Genomic DNA, 13,869 nt, shown 5'->3' with positions numbered 1-13,869 from the left:
TGTTGAAATGAGAAAAAAAGTCGAATCCAAAAAAATCCATTGTCCAGCTCTTTCTGTCGTAGAAAAGTCATTTATAATTAAGTGATTTAAAAAAAAAAAGATTTGTCCTGCATTTTTACATTGATTGGAAATACTGGGTCACATGACAAAGAAGCCATTGAAACATATTGAGACTTCACACAGGCTTTAATTCCTTTACTATTACTTTGTGATAGTATACTTACTATTTGCCTCTATCCTTATGTCCACTAGGAGGCGGAGTTTCGCTGTAACAGGAAAAAAAGGAGCCAAAGATTCATTTTAACCCACCTCATTTTATTAAGCAAAGTATCAGAATGGTTTGCAATTAGTTGTTTAACAAATACAAAGAGAACTTAGGGAATGTAATGAACAGTAAGGGCAATACTGTTTGAGTATAAATGAACCAGAGATGAATAATCATCATAATGTGACTTATTACATGTTGAAGTGCGTGCCTCTTACCTGTGTGTGTGTGTGTGTGTGTGTGTGTGTGTGTGTGTGTGTGTGTGTGTGTGTGTGTGTGTGTGTGTGTGTGTGTGTGTGTGTGTGTGTGTGTGTCAGATGACTCCATTTCACAGCAGCTAAACAGTAGTGATATGACAGTGTTGAGAAAAATAAGACAAAACAAACGCCTTCACATCTATCTCTGGCTGCATGTGCTCAAGATGTGGTAACTATAGAACATTAATGAAAAAAACAAACATGTGACCTATAGTTACATAGCCAATCAGAGGGCTTAAAGCCAGCAAACCAAAATATATAAAACTAAATATATATATTATTAGCCCTCACAAATGAGCTCTGTATTTGGGGTCGGAATTTAACCAAAAAGTACACTGAGATATCCAACAAACTGTACTTCACGCTTGAAAAAGAAATGAATTGCACATCTGTTAATGGGGAAGGAAAGACTACAAAATTAACATCACTTTCTACATTAGAGCCGCTGCAGATTGGAAATCAAATTGCACAGTGCTCTTTAATTATATCTTGGGACACGGTATTATTACTTCTTTTTGAAAAATAACATTCACGAGCGTATAGAGTAGATCCATCTCTATTGTAAATATCTGAAGTAACTATAAAAAAATAAAGATGGAAAATAAATCAGTTTTGCCTTTTCAGGAGAGTTTCCCCCTGCTACTGATAACAACTCAGCATATTAACAAATACATCCACTGTACATATCAGACTCTAAAAGATATATACTGTCACCTCTTGTTAATGATTTACATCCAAAAATAAAATAAAATCTTTCAGTCAGTTTTTAAAGTGATCAGTAGAAACTTCAGAGGCTGGTGCGTGCTGCAACATTACAACGCGGCGTGACAGTCAGAAGTTCACGCGCCGAGAGCAGAGCTGGTCTTTCCACAGTGTCTGACTACACTTCAGTTCTTTCTTTTTTACAGTGTCTTGCCATTTGTCTATCACAGCAGCATGGACTCCTGCAGGGCGAACGCCTCCTGTGCGGGCCTGTAGTGTGGCCCTCCGAACAGCTGGGGGAGCTGTTGGCGAAGGACGGGCTCCTGGAGTGGAGTCCTGTAGTGGAGCATGGGCTCTGGGTTGGGGGGGAAAGTGAACTCCTGAACGGGCGACATTTGGGCTCGCTCGAAGCTGGGTGAGCGGGGCACACCACCTGGGGTATGAGGGGGCCGATCATCATCTGGAGCCCATGGGAGGGCCCCGTCTACAGGCCGCCGATGCCCCCCGCCTTCATGAAGAAAGTGTTGCTCAAACCTGTAGTCCACCGGGGTGTACACCTGTGAGGTGGAGGTGAGTTGCTGCAGGTAGATCGGGGTGGACCTCCCCTGGGTTTCCAGCTGCAGGGAGTGCTCTGGTGGGGGCCTCACGTTTCGGGGGTTCCCCGGCGGCCCCCTGCGGTAGGTTGTGTAGCAGTTGTTCATGAGAATTTTCTCCGGGGAGGGGTTCTGGCGCTGGGTGGTGGCGTACGCTCGATCCCCGTACACCACGCTGGAGAGCGGGGTGAATTGGGAGGGAGGGGCGTAGAGTCGTTCCTCTCCCCGGGGGTCCCGGCTCACGCTGTAAGCAGGGTGGAGGATGGGAACTTCTGTTGTAGTTCTGCCCGGGGAGTGCTGCTGGGGGGGGGTGCTGTACTGGCTGCCGGGGTACACCCTCCCTGGACTGTTGTTGGTGAACGCAGGAGGGTGATTGGCCATTCTCGACCCTGAGGCGACGGACACCGTGCTCCCGGCTAGGCTCGGGCTGCCCTGATGGAGGGACGACACACTGAAGGGGGTGTCACTGCGAGGGGTCCTCATTCTGGACGGGGGTCTGTCAAGCTCCAGGATCTCGAAATCCTGCTCCGGCAGCCCCGGCACGTTGTCATACTGCGAGGCATTGGAGCCGCGGTTGGTGTCGGGGATGAAGCCCTTGGAGTTCGGGCGGCCGGGGGCCAGGGCGCTGTCCTCTGGGCTGGAGGGGGCCGGTGAAGCCCCCCTGCTCTGGTGGAAGTCCCGCGCAGCTGCCGCTTTCACCGCCTCCAGCTTTGTGTCTGAGGGTTTGAACCAGCGGGGGGTGATCTCTTTGCGGGAGCTGGAGGCTGCGTTGGAGTTGTGGTTGGCGGTGGCGTGGCTCTGAGGCTTCCCTCGATCCACCAGGGGTGTCGGGGCGGGGGCTGACGGCGGTGGGGCCCCCCTTTCAGGCGTAGTGGAATGCTTCCGCTGATCATTGGGAATCTCCCCCGACCCTCTTGAGCGAGCGTCTCTTTTTTCAGCCTTTTGGTGGCGGATGGATTTCTCCATCGAGTCCCGGCGTAAGCGGCTGGGGGGCCGACTGTCCTGCTGACGGACCGGTAGCGGACTCGGGTCCTGGGGGGGCTCCGCAGGGTCGGTGTAGCTTTGCCCGTTGGCCACGTGGTTCACCACCACTGGGGCCACCTCAGGAGGAAGCTGCCCTAAAGGCTTCTTGGGATACTCATCTTCTTTACCTGCAAGATTAAAAAAAAAAAAAAAGGAAACAAATTAGAGCGCCATCGAGAAACAAAACAAATGATGGTTTGACACACGGTGTGGTGAGTCACAACAGGGACATGGATTCATGCAACACCACTGCCATAGAGAGGTAACACATAAAGGAGAAACACAATCAAATTTCCACAGGCAGAGCGAAGGACAAAAAACAAAATTAATTATTTCCCATCGTGCTGAAAGGGCTCATTAAGGAAGTGACAATCGATTGAGTGGTCGTTAAATGATGACTTTCACTTCATTTCATTAAACTGTACTTAGCTGCAGTACTAGCCCCAGACTTAAAAGGTCATGCAGACATAACTCTTGATTTATGAACCAAGTTACTGAGACTAATGAGCATTAAAGCCACAGAAATATGTCTTCGCTTAGACTTGTCCAAAGTTACTATTGCAAATCCAGTGCATGTTACAAGAAATGACATTGATACGAATGCTTTAAGTAAAATACAGTTAACAGGAACATAGACACAGTGATGGTGTTGTTGGGACTGTGAGGCAAAGTGTGAAGTCAGGAAACAGCAGCTGAGAGAGGAGGGATCCAGGAAGTAAACTTCTTGAAAATGTGAAATGTGTCTGTCCATGAAGAATTGATCCACTGACTTTGGACTTTTTCTCTTGTTGAAATGGGTTTAATTAATGGGGGAAACTAACCTAAGCTAGCATATTTCCTTTTTTCTTTCTTTTACTTTTCTGTCCCTAACCCTCATGAGAATTGTATAAATGTATGTCAAATTTCTGGCCTTTTTCAACGTAAAGAGCAGTTTTGCAAACGGTTCGTTCTAGCGCTCATACAGTTATCTTTCAGGAATCCTTCATCCTGTCCACTCTGAATCATTTCTCTAAATCTTACAATTTACATCTCACAAGTCCACTGAGACACGCTGCACATTTTTGTGAAAAAGGCAGACTAACAAGAAATGTAATTCCGAATAATGTTTGAAAGCTATAGCTGCATTCTTAATATAACATGTCCTGAACTGAGTCCGCACGTTGCCACTCTACATAAAGGGTTCATCCACACAGTCAATTATACTGCTGTGGTGATGTGGTTAGGGGAAGAGGAGACCATAAAACCACTGGCATTTCTCACATCTCGCCCATTCAGATACACAAATGTAAAAAATCATCCCCCCTGCACACCAGCAAATGTGGTAGCACTGTTTAAACAGAAGTTAGACAAAAGCCTCCAGTGTTTGGAAAGTGGCTCATTATCTTGTCAGAATGCAGTGAAAGGAACAGAACGCTTCTGTTGAAGCTGTGTGGGCTATAAAAGAAAGTTCCTCTTTCAGCTGCAGTTCTAAAACATCTTACAAAATGTGAAGTCTCTGCTGCTGTTAAACAATGACTAACTGACCTGCGACTAATAACAGGAAAATGTCACATAAGGACCTGGAACAAATATTTTGAGAGGTGATCATTTCAGTAAATTCCTCATTTGGAAAAGCAATCTTGTCTATTTAAAAGTATTAACCTCACCACTTGAGAGGACAGTGAACAAAAAAGGTGCCATTAGATGATTATATAAATAGCTTTACAGTTATAAATGATATATTTCAAAAACATACTTAAACTATAATTGAAATATAATTATTCTATCTCAAAAAGCTCAACGTAATAAATGGCACTAACAATCAATTAGTCAGCCACCAGAGGGCACATGATGTCTCCTGAAAGTCCTTTAATGACATAAAAAAAAGGCAGTAAAAGGTAAAAAAAAAAAAAAGGAAACAAGAGGAGAGCCAGACACTGCACGACTGAAGCAACTTATTTATAAATATTATAATGTGGGGGGATAAAAAAAAAAAAACAGTATTTTGTGAGGGAAAACCCTGAGTGCTGCTGGACAGACAGAAGACAGACAGGACTGACTGAGGGACAGATGGACAGAGACATGGAGAGGGGAACACCAGTCAGGATAGCCCACCGGTTACTGTTGTAGGAGGGGATGTGGCCCCCACTCACGGCCACACTTTTGCTGTTGTTGGCTAACATCGTTTGAAAGGAGAGGGAGAGAAGCAGATTATTGAGAAGAGCAAGATTAGAAAAACACACACCGCTAATAATGCTAATGCTACGAGCTAAAGGACAGCAGGAAGACACAAGTAAAAGCCATGATACCAAAAAGGGGCATTTGTTTCATTGTAGTGTTCGACTGGTGCATTTTTTCCAGTATGGACTGTAGAGCTGCAATGATAAGTCGACTTATAGATCAACATGAATATAAGGCAAATGCTATTTGTACCCGGGTAACTATAGTGAACAATGCTATTTGCACCTGGGTAACTATAGTGAACAATGCTATTTGTACCCGGGTAACTATAGTGAACAATGCTATTTGCACCCGGGTAACTATAGTGAACAATGCTATTTGCACCCAGGTAACTATAGTTAACAATGCTATTTGCACCCGGGTAACTATAGTGAACAATGCTGTTTGCACCCGGGTAACTATAGTGAACAATGCTATTTGTACCCGGGCAACTATAGTGAACAATGCTATTTGTACCCGGGTAACTATAGTGAACAATGTTATTTGCACCCGGGTAACTATAGTGAACAATGCTATTTGCACCCGGGCAACTATAGTGAACAATGCTATTTGAACCCGGGTAACTATAGTGAACAATGCTATTTGTACCCGAGTAACTATAGTGAACAATGCTATTTGTACCCAGGTGTACCCAAAGTAGTTTTCTTATGCAAATATGAAGAAAATTGTGTTTTTAAGACTTTCAAATATGGAGAATTCCCTTTTTTCTCAGTTTAATATCATATTAAAGTGAATATATGTTGGTGTCGGACAAACAACAAGATATTTAAAGATGTTAACTTGCACAAACATTTTTTTTCTTTGCTATTTTCATTTTATAAACCACTCGATTAATAAAAAAAGGATCAGCTGATTAGTCCAACCGTAATTGCAGCTTTTGAATGCCGATTTTGTGAAGCTATTTTTAAATTTGATTATTTATTTGTGTACTACAATGTTTTGCCTATGGTTTTAATATTATTTTTTTATTTTATAAATGATTTAAACTAATTGCTGATTTAGGAAAATTCTAGAAAGTGGTTTCAAAAAGCCGAATGTGATGACTTTAACTAATACAGGTAAATTGATCAAATGTTTAATTTTTGCGCAATTGTGAATTGAAAGAAGAGGTTGTTCTTTATCAGTATTAAGGATACTAAAAACCACAAGACAGTTGGCAAGTGTGTATATTGTATGAGTTCACATTATATCCTACAGTCCAAAACTAGCAAGCTACATGTCTGGGAACAAATTAGTTTGATATGCTAAACAAATATATCCAGGATCCGTAGAATTTTTCGGAATAATGGGTTGCAGATTAACATTTTCCAAAGGTGTGTTCGTTTAGCGTGAAACACTTGAAATAACTAAAGGATAAGTTAAAAACGAAAGTAGAAAGAAAGTGAGGTCAAAGAAAACTATTTATGCTAAAAAGTTAGCAATGATTGAGTCAGACCTAAACATTTCCGCTCACACTGCACTTTAACTTTTATTCATGAACCTTTCGTTATTCATGTTTTATTATCTGTGTTTTTTAAATGCCATTTTATAATATGTTTCTTAATGTCTTTCATTTTTGCAAAGCACTTTAAATTGCCTTGTGTTGAAAGGTGCTATATACATAAACTTGCCTTGCCTATGGTGACGCATGAAATAAAATAAAAATGGCATACTACTTTAGATCAGACTTGTAGTAAAATACTGAAATAGCAGAGTATTAGTTTGAAGTTGCCTCTGGTTTCAGACTCAGAGTCGACTTGATAAATGTCCCTTCTGGTATTACAGCTGTTTGCCTCTGACCCTCGTGCTGCAGCAGTACCTGGGGCAGGCAGCTCCATCTTGGTCTTCCTCAGCTCCGTCATGGACGCCTGCAGCTGATCCACCACAAAGTCGTCCTCGAAGAAGAAATTTTTGGACAAAGTCACCTGCAGAAACTCCACCAGCTCCTCCATGGACAACTTCAACAGGTGCTCTGTAGAAAACATACACACAGTTAGACATGTATAGTGTTGTTGAGTGGTGGACAGCAGAGGCTAGCACTGGGCCGTCAGCTCACTCTTGTGCAGTTTGAGGATGGTGTAGGACATGGTGGGCAGCACCCTCTCTCCCTCCAAAATGTAGATGTCCCAGATCCTGAGGGTGAGGGTGAAGGGAGTCTGCACAGAAAAAACACAACAAGAGGTGAGGTTATAATCGAAAACCAAAATTAACAATGTTTCACTAGTTTCTTTCCTTCTCATTAGTTCCTATGATATACATCTTCAAAAATTGATAAATCAATGTAAACATTTTTAACGCCTCAGTAATTTTTTTGAAAGCTAGGAACCAGGGGCGGTTCTAGGGGGGGGCAACTGACTTTGGACCCCCCTGAAAATGAAAAGTTTATGATTAAACTATTTCTTGGCTGACGGAATACAGATTCTAACGTTATTTGTCATTCTAGTCGGACCCATTAGAGCGTGAAAACTGTAACCATGAGTATCTGAAGTAAATATGTATACTGAAACAAGAACAATAACTGTATCGCATCGTTTTCTTATGCACAATTACTTCATACTGTCTTTGTCTTTTTCGTCCTGCATTTATTGGGCCCCTCTCAGAAAATAACTGGCCCCAGCCTGGCCCCCCCAGTCAAATTGTTCTAGAACCGCCACTGCTAGGAAATGTAGTTTTTAGCAATCATTATTGTTATAGTTAAAACAGGCTGTACATGACAAGATAGTACAAAATGTAAACCGTACTTAAATGTTTTTATTCAACTTACTTATTTTTAGCACTCATTTTTTAACCAGGAGAAAATGTATTTGTTGGGGACTTCATTGGTGTTTCAGGGGTTTTGATAACAAGAGAAATACGGAACATCACCAGGATTATCGATCAAAAGTGTCATGTTGATGTATAATTTAGAGTGATTTTGAAGTCATTTTTTTCCCCTGATTGTGGAATCTAAACATTAAATATGTCTTTGGATGGAACGTTATCACAAAGAAATGTTCCTATCTGTCTGCAGTTTTATTTCATTTGATATGCCATATGTTGGTAATGTACTCACTCTGTCCAGGAAGCACTGAAAGAACCACTTCATGGTGTAGAGACTGGTTAACACCTCCTGGGTGTCCTGCAGCCGCACAAAAAAACAAACAAACAGGAAGTACTTTTAGTGCATTTAGCAGGTTTATAAAGGTTTTTGTCCTACGATAATATCATATATTTCTGTGCACCTTATCAGAAATATTTTCAGCCAAACTATAACAACAAAAAAACGTTTAATTTTCTTAAAACGGTACATACAAAATCTGTCTTTTGAAAAAATTAAAAAACTGTTAAAACCTATTGACAATTTCAAAAAACACTTGAGTATGTATGTTGTTTTAATTTTTTTAAGTAATTCTTTAATACTAATATTTGTATATTTCTGGACATTTATATTTACTTGGTTTTCGATCATAATGTCTGCATCGTTCTGATTATTTGATTAATTAATGTACTTTTTCTTTCTTTGGGAAATAAAAATGTGTACCGTATATGTGTTTTGTTGGAAAAAACTAATGCCAATAAATACATTTCTCAAAAAGAAAATGGAATTATGGCTTGTACATACAGTATCTAGAAAAATAGATATACCCAATACATATTATTTGTCAAAGTATTACCCCTGAAGGCAGGTGTATCAAGTAATTCTACTGTAAATACAGGAAGAGCTTTCTCATATAATAACTTAATCCAACAGCTGTATTTGATCCCCGAGTTATTTGGATAGCCTCCCTGTACTGTGACCAGTTGTTGGATAATTCAGCACTTATTATTCATCTGCTCTCACCAGGTGCTGCTTCAGTTTGGGCATCATCTTCTTCAGGATGCGGTCGTGGTGCTCCTGGAAACGCATCAGCTTCGGGAAGCCCGGGATAAAAAACCCTGAAGTTGAGGACGAAATGGATCACATCGCATTTTGTCATTTTTAAACTGTTTTGCATTGTAAAGCCTAAAAAAATGGGTTACATTGTGTATTGTACAATGTGCACATTTCTACTTTTTACGTAATATTTGTATTAAATTTGATTATAGCTGTTTTTAATTTTGACTTTTTATGTTAATATAAATACATTTTTTTGTTGTATTATGAACCTGTATTGCACATTCACATTTTACTTAACTTCTTTTGTTTAAAGGATATATTCTTATTTTTGTCTCAATGAAGCAAGTGTCCCAAAACCAGATTTCAAATAAAGTAAATAAAGTATTCTGATTACATTATCGGCCGTATTGGCAGATATCTTAAGTCAGGTATCAGAAGTTTATAGAAACAGAAAAAAAAGTGAAACAGTGCATCCCTAATAATATCATGTCGTCACAATTATAGCAAATCGTTTTCAGTTATTAATGTATTTAGTCTTTTACATGCAGGAAACACTTGTGGGGTAGGACTTTATTTGAGCAAGTCTTGTATTTACTATATCTCCCCCCCCCCCCTTTAAAGAGTTCCTCTGTTACCGTGCATGGAGTGCTTCGGCCCAGACAGCAGTTTGACCAGAGCCCAGAAGGCGTCCTCTTCGTTCATGTAGATGAGCAGCAGAGCTGTGATCTGACTCATGCCCTGGCAGTAGCCCACCTCCTACACACACACACACACACACACACACACACACACACACACACACACACACACACACACACACACACACACACACACACACACACACACACACACACACACACACACACACACACACACACACACACACACACACACACACACACACACACACACACACACACACACACACACACACACACACACACACACACGGAATTTGACTTGGTGTCGTGGTGCATACATAAAAGTAAAACAAGAATTAAAAACACACGTAGAGAACTAGAAAAATATGGAAAAGAATACAAAATATAGTAAAAAATATAACAGTATTTACATTGCAATGGAATGTAATAAGAAGGAATAGCATATGGAATAAATATCGGCAGTAATACTAATATTTTGCTTACTGACACATAATGTATACATCCATAACTAAGTAGTATGCACATAACACATGAGACCATTCTGTCTTCTCTAAGGTTTTTCATTGTCCTGATTTCATTTAATGTTTCACCCCGTTTTCTTCTTTGTTTTGCAAATACACTGAATTCAACTCTTGAATAAACGGTCTCATTGCGTAACAAATAAGGCAATCATTTGAACTTTTTGACAGTCTTATGGTTTTACCTGTTTATGTTGGCAAATCTTTTTTTGTGTGTGGCACCTTGTGTACATCACTATCATTTAAGGTGTGCATTCTCTGGGAGGCATTAAGACTAATGGAAATGATATTTGTCCTTGTTGAATAATCTGAAACTCTGGATGATGCGTTCAAAAGCGAAGTTAACAAGACTAAGAAGACGACTTGTACATCCTACATCCAGTACACATGCTGGATAGTAAAAGCATAGTAACCTGCAGTATTGAGAAGACGGTGTGAATGACTCACCGTGTTGTACATTGAATAAGCTGTGAGGACGTGGAAGAGAGCCTGCTGCCTAAAAAACACAAAGAAACCACAAAGAACACAGCGTTTAGTTCCAGGACTGTAAGTCAAAGTTTGGGTTCCTTCTTCTGACAGTTTTATCACACGTTCACACAGAAGCTATACGTCAGGGCTAAAATCTATAAATGTGGTGAAAATGAAGTGTGAGCTGAAGGCAGCATTTGTTATTTCAACATCAGCAGAGTGAAAAGGGCACATTACAAAGGTGTTCAAACAGGTGTAGTTTCCATATATAGAGTGCAGCTGGTTTACTGATACTCTTTGGTTTGAAATGAACTAGAGCCTGCTTTAGTTTCATGGTAACAAAGCACAAGTCCAAATGGAAAAAGAGTCTCTTATTCATGGGAAAGCTTTGGGGCTGAGATATTAAGAATCAATTAGTGCAGATTTAAAATGTAAACACTCAGCACACACCTATTATACTTTATATATTCAGATAAACTAACCATACAAAATCATATTGCTCTATTCTGACTGTATATCTGTGACGCTAAGTACCGACCCATGTGATATATCTCTATCTAGATGGCAGTGCAGATATGCAGAAAAACTAAACAGACAAAAGTTGCACAACTTCCTTCCTGTGTCCACTCTGTGGCGCTAGAGAACACACGCTTAACAAACATGAAGTTGATCACATCATGTGAAGAACACATAATATCCTTTTTATATATATCGGATGGTGATTTTTACGTAAGGCAATAGGTGTTCAATTGCTTTTGAACCTCAAGGTCTTAAAAAACGTACTGACCGAATTTGGTTAAATTACGAAGCCTGAAATGACCAAAATACAATAAAGAAATGACATTGAAATACAATACTTTTTAAATCTAACTATGCTGCAAATATCTACCTTTAGGATGTGCGTACAGTGAGGGTTTAATGCAGAGTTAATGTTTGTAACACTGCAACAAAACAACCGATTAAGTAAAAAATACAATGTCAGTATTTTTCTTTCTGTGTTTTTCTCAGCAACGTGGTCCTTGGACACTTTGTATTAGTTATTCTTTTTAAAAGTGAAATGCTTTTGAAACTGTGTAACCGTAACTTCATCTCGAATACAGTGTTCCTGCAGATACCCACTTGACATCGTAGCGGTGCATGAACATGATGTGGTCTCTGTAGGTGCGGTTCACGTCCAGGTCGATCTGCCGGATGTCTGGGGACACTCCCCTGGCTCTGGCCTTCAATTTCTGCAGAAAACACAGAAATAAAAAGGTCAGCGACGAGGAGAGCAACGAGGAGAGTGACTCCAAGGAGACAAAGACTGAACCGTGCTTAAGCATCCTGCTGGAGTACATCTAAGAGGCACAATATTTACTCAAAGACTGAAATAAGAGCCTGCGAAGTTTGACAGAGAGAGTGAAATATAAGTTTGACCCAAATTGACCCATATTCTGCCTTTTGTATCTCTATTTACATAATTCAGCTTCTTAACAGCATGTTTTATACTTTGAGAAAGTATTTCAGTGAATAATTCAGATGAAATGTATCATTTTCCAGTTTGAAGAAAGTTCAATGAAGATATATGTTCATTTGGTAAAAAGAAGATTTTTTTGTGTAGCAGCCGACATTTTCATGACTTTAACACATTTCCTTTGAATGTTTTGGGGTAAAAAGTTTAAAAAGTGGCGTTTATTACAAGTCTCCATCTTATATTTGATATTGAATCTGTCTTGGCGTCAAACAGATTAATAAAATATCATACAAAAGGATACAAAAAAATGTTAAGGACAGAAAAGTCCTCATTCACAGTTTAAGTTTCTCACTTGATTTGCTTTGTTTACAGCTGTGGCCTCAGCCTCAAATTACAATCCATTCCACACAGCAAACATATTATTGATCCTGCGTGCCAAACTTTGGAATGAGATCCAAAGTTTGCCTCTGTTCTTTACAGTGTGCAGGACCACGCTCTGCAGAATTACACAAACACACAATTACGCTTCCAAACCCACATCCTGCAGCTCGGTGAAATCAAATAAAAGGAGCACGCTTCTGAGTCTTTATGAGGCCTGAGCTGTAATTAATGTTATAAACTGTGTGTGGGGGGAGCCGGGCTGTAAAGTGGATTGTGTGTTTAGTGGTGAGATCTGGGCTCAGTACCTCGTAGAAGTCCTTCTTCTCCTCCTTTATTTTGGGAACATCGAGCAGCAGACCCCAGACCTGCCCCCGCAGCTGCAAGGGGATTCCCTTATAGACCCTCCTCCCCAGCTGAAACACACAGCAGGAGTTTGTTAGGAACACTTCCAGAGAGGAGTGCCTCGGGAACACACTCCACATTCATGTAGACCTGAGCTCAGAACAGATCAGATCAAATACTGATACAAATATCAGACAGGAATATCAATAAACACGAAATGATGATGAGTGTCATGCTGCATACCCAACATAAAAATACACCTCAATTGATTACAATCTTTATTGCCAATTAAAAACAACTCATTTATTTATTAAAGGGGCCCTATTATGCTAATTTCAGGTTCATATCTGGATGTTGTGCCTCTACTCTACTGTGACATGTCTCCATGCTTTAATGTTCAAAAAGCTCTTTAATGTTCCCATGCTGCACCTCTTTCACCCTCGGTCTGAAACCAGAGCCCAGTCTGCTCTGATTGGTCAACTGTTTAGATATGTCCCGCCCTTTAGCCTATCACGTACAATGTGTGGAAGCACTAGCCAATTGAAGTGTGATGTCAACCTAACACACTACAGGTAAACCCCCAAAACATAATAGGGCCTCTTTATAATCAGTAATACATAATATTTCTATCAATATCATTCCTCAATTTCTTGGTTTATATCCTGAATCATGATTGGTTTCTTAATGTTTAATGTACCTTTTTTGTTCAGTATCCAATTATAATTGTTGCTACCATGTGGGATTTTGAAAGAAATGTAAAAATAAAACATTCAGTGTTCCTTTAACTCACAAAGTTAGTCAATTTAACTTTTATACTCACCTGGATTTTGGGGAATTTTGGCCATTATTCAATACAAGGTGTTACCTTTTATTCTTGTTTACAAATGATTTGAAATGTCTCTTTTGACATCATTATTAACCTTTATAGAACATTCAAAAACAAATGTTTGCTTACAGTATGCTTACAATGTACCCTTTGTATCTGCTAGGTAAGGGTTGTTGCTGCACACCAAAGAGATGCAACAGAGCCTCGGGCAAATTCAAAACTATAATCCAGAATAGAGGAACAAATGACTGTTGTGCTGTGAGTGTTTCAGAGATGGAAACAGTGCGCTCATCAGTGTACTGGGAGAGGAAGCAGAGGGCTCTG

The 13,869-nt window shown here is 40.2% G+C and overlaps 1 protein-coding gene across 1 annotated transcript; it reads right to left on the bottom strand.

Annotated features, from left to right (window-relative positions):
• Positions 1-298: 298 nt before the first annotated feature.
• On the bottom strand, positions 299-12,874 carry usp6nl (USP6 N-terminal like). The gene is made up of 9 exons (XM_079655194.1): positions 12,683-12,874; positions 11,663-11,772; positions 10,523-10,571; positions 9,531-9,651; positions 8,860-8,954; positions 8,092-8,157; positions 7,096-7,195; positions 6,859-7,011; positions 299-2,968 (listed from the first exon to the last, which is right to left on the bottom strand). The coding sequence occupies exons 1-9, from the start codon at positions 12,857-12,859 to the stop codon at positions 1,449-1,451; spliced, it is 2,391 nt and encodes a 796-aa protein (XP_079511320.1). The 5' UTR covers positions 12,860-12,874; the 3' UTR covers positions 299-1,448.
• Between the last annotated feature and the right edge of the window lie 995 nt (positions 12,875-13,869).

The sequence above is a fragment of the Notothenia rossii genome (genome assembly GCF_949606895.1).
Source record: "Notothenia rossii genome assembly, chromosome: 10".
NCBI classification, from domain to species: domain Eukaryota; kingdom Metazoa; phylum Chordata; class Actinopteri; order Perciformes; family Nototheniidae; genus Notothenia; species Notothenia rossii.
Note: the sequence above shows the minus strand (reverse complement) of the source record. Positions and strands in the feature narration are given on the sequence as shown.

Bases quoted from the DNA above. Each gene is read 5' to 3' on its own strand.
- usp6nl (XM_079655194.1), bottom strand. From the start codon at position 12,859: ATGTGGAGTGTGTTCCCGAGGCACTCCTCTCTGGAAGTGTTCCTAACA. The intron at 9,652-10,522 runs GTGAGTCATTCA...GTGTGTGTGTAG, and splicing joins CTTATTCAATGTACAACACG to GAGGTGGGCTACTGCCAGGG. The intron at 8,955-9,530 runs GTAACAGAGGAA...CCTCAACTTCAG, and splicing joins GCCGAAGCACTCCATGCACG to GGTTTTTTATCCCGGGCTTC.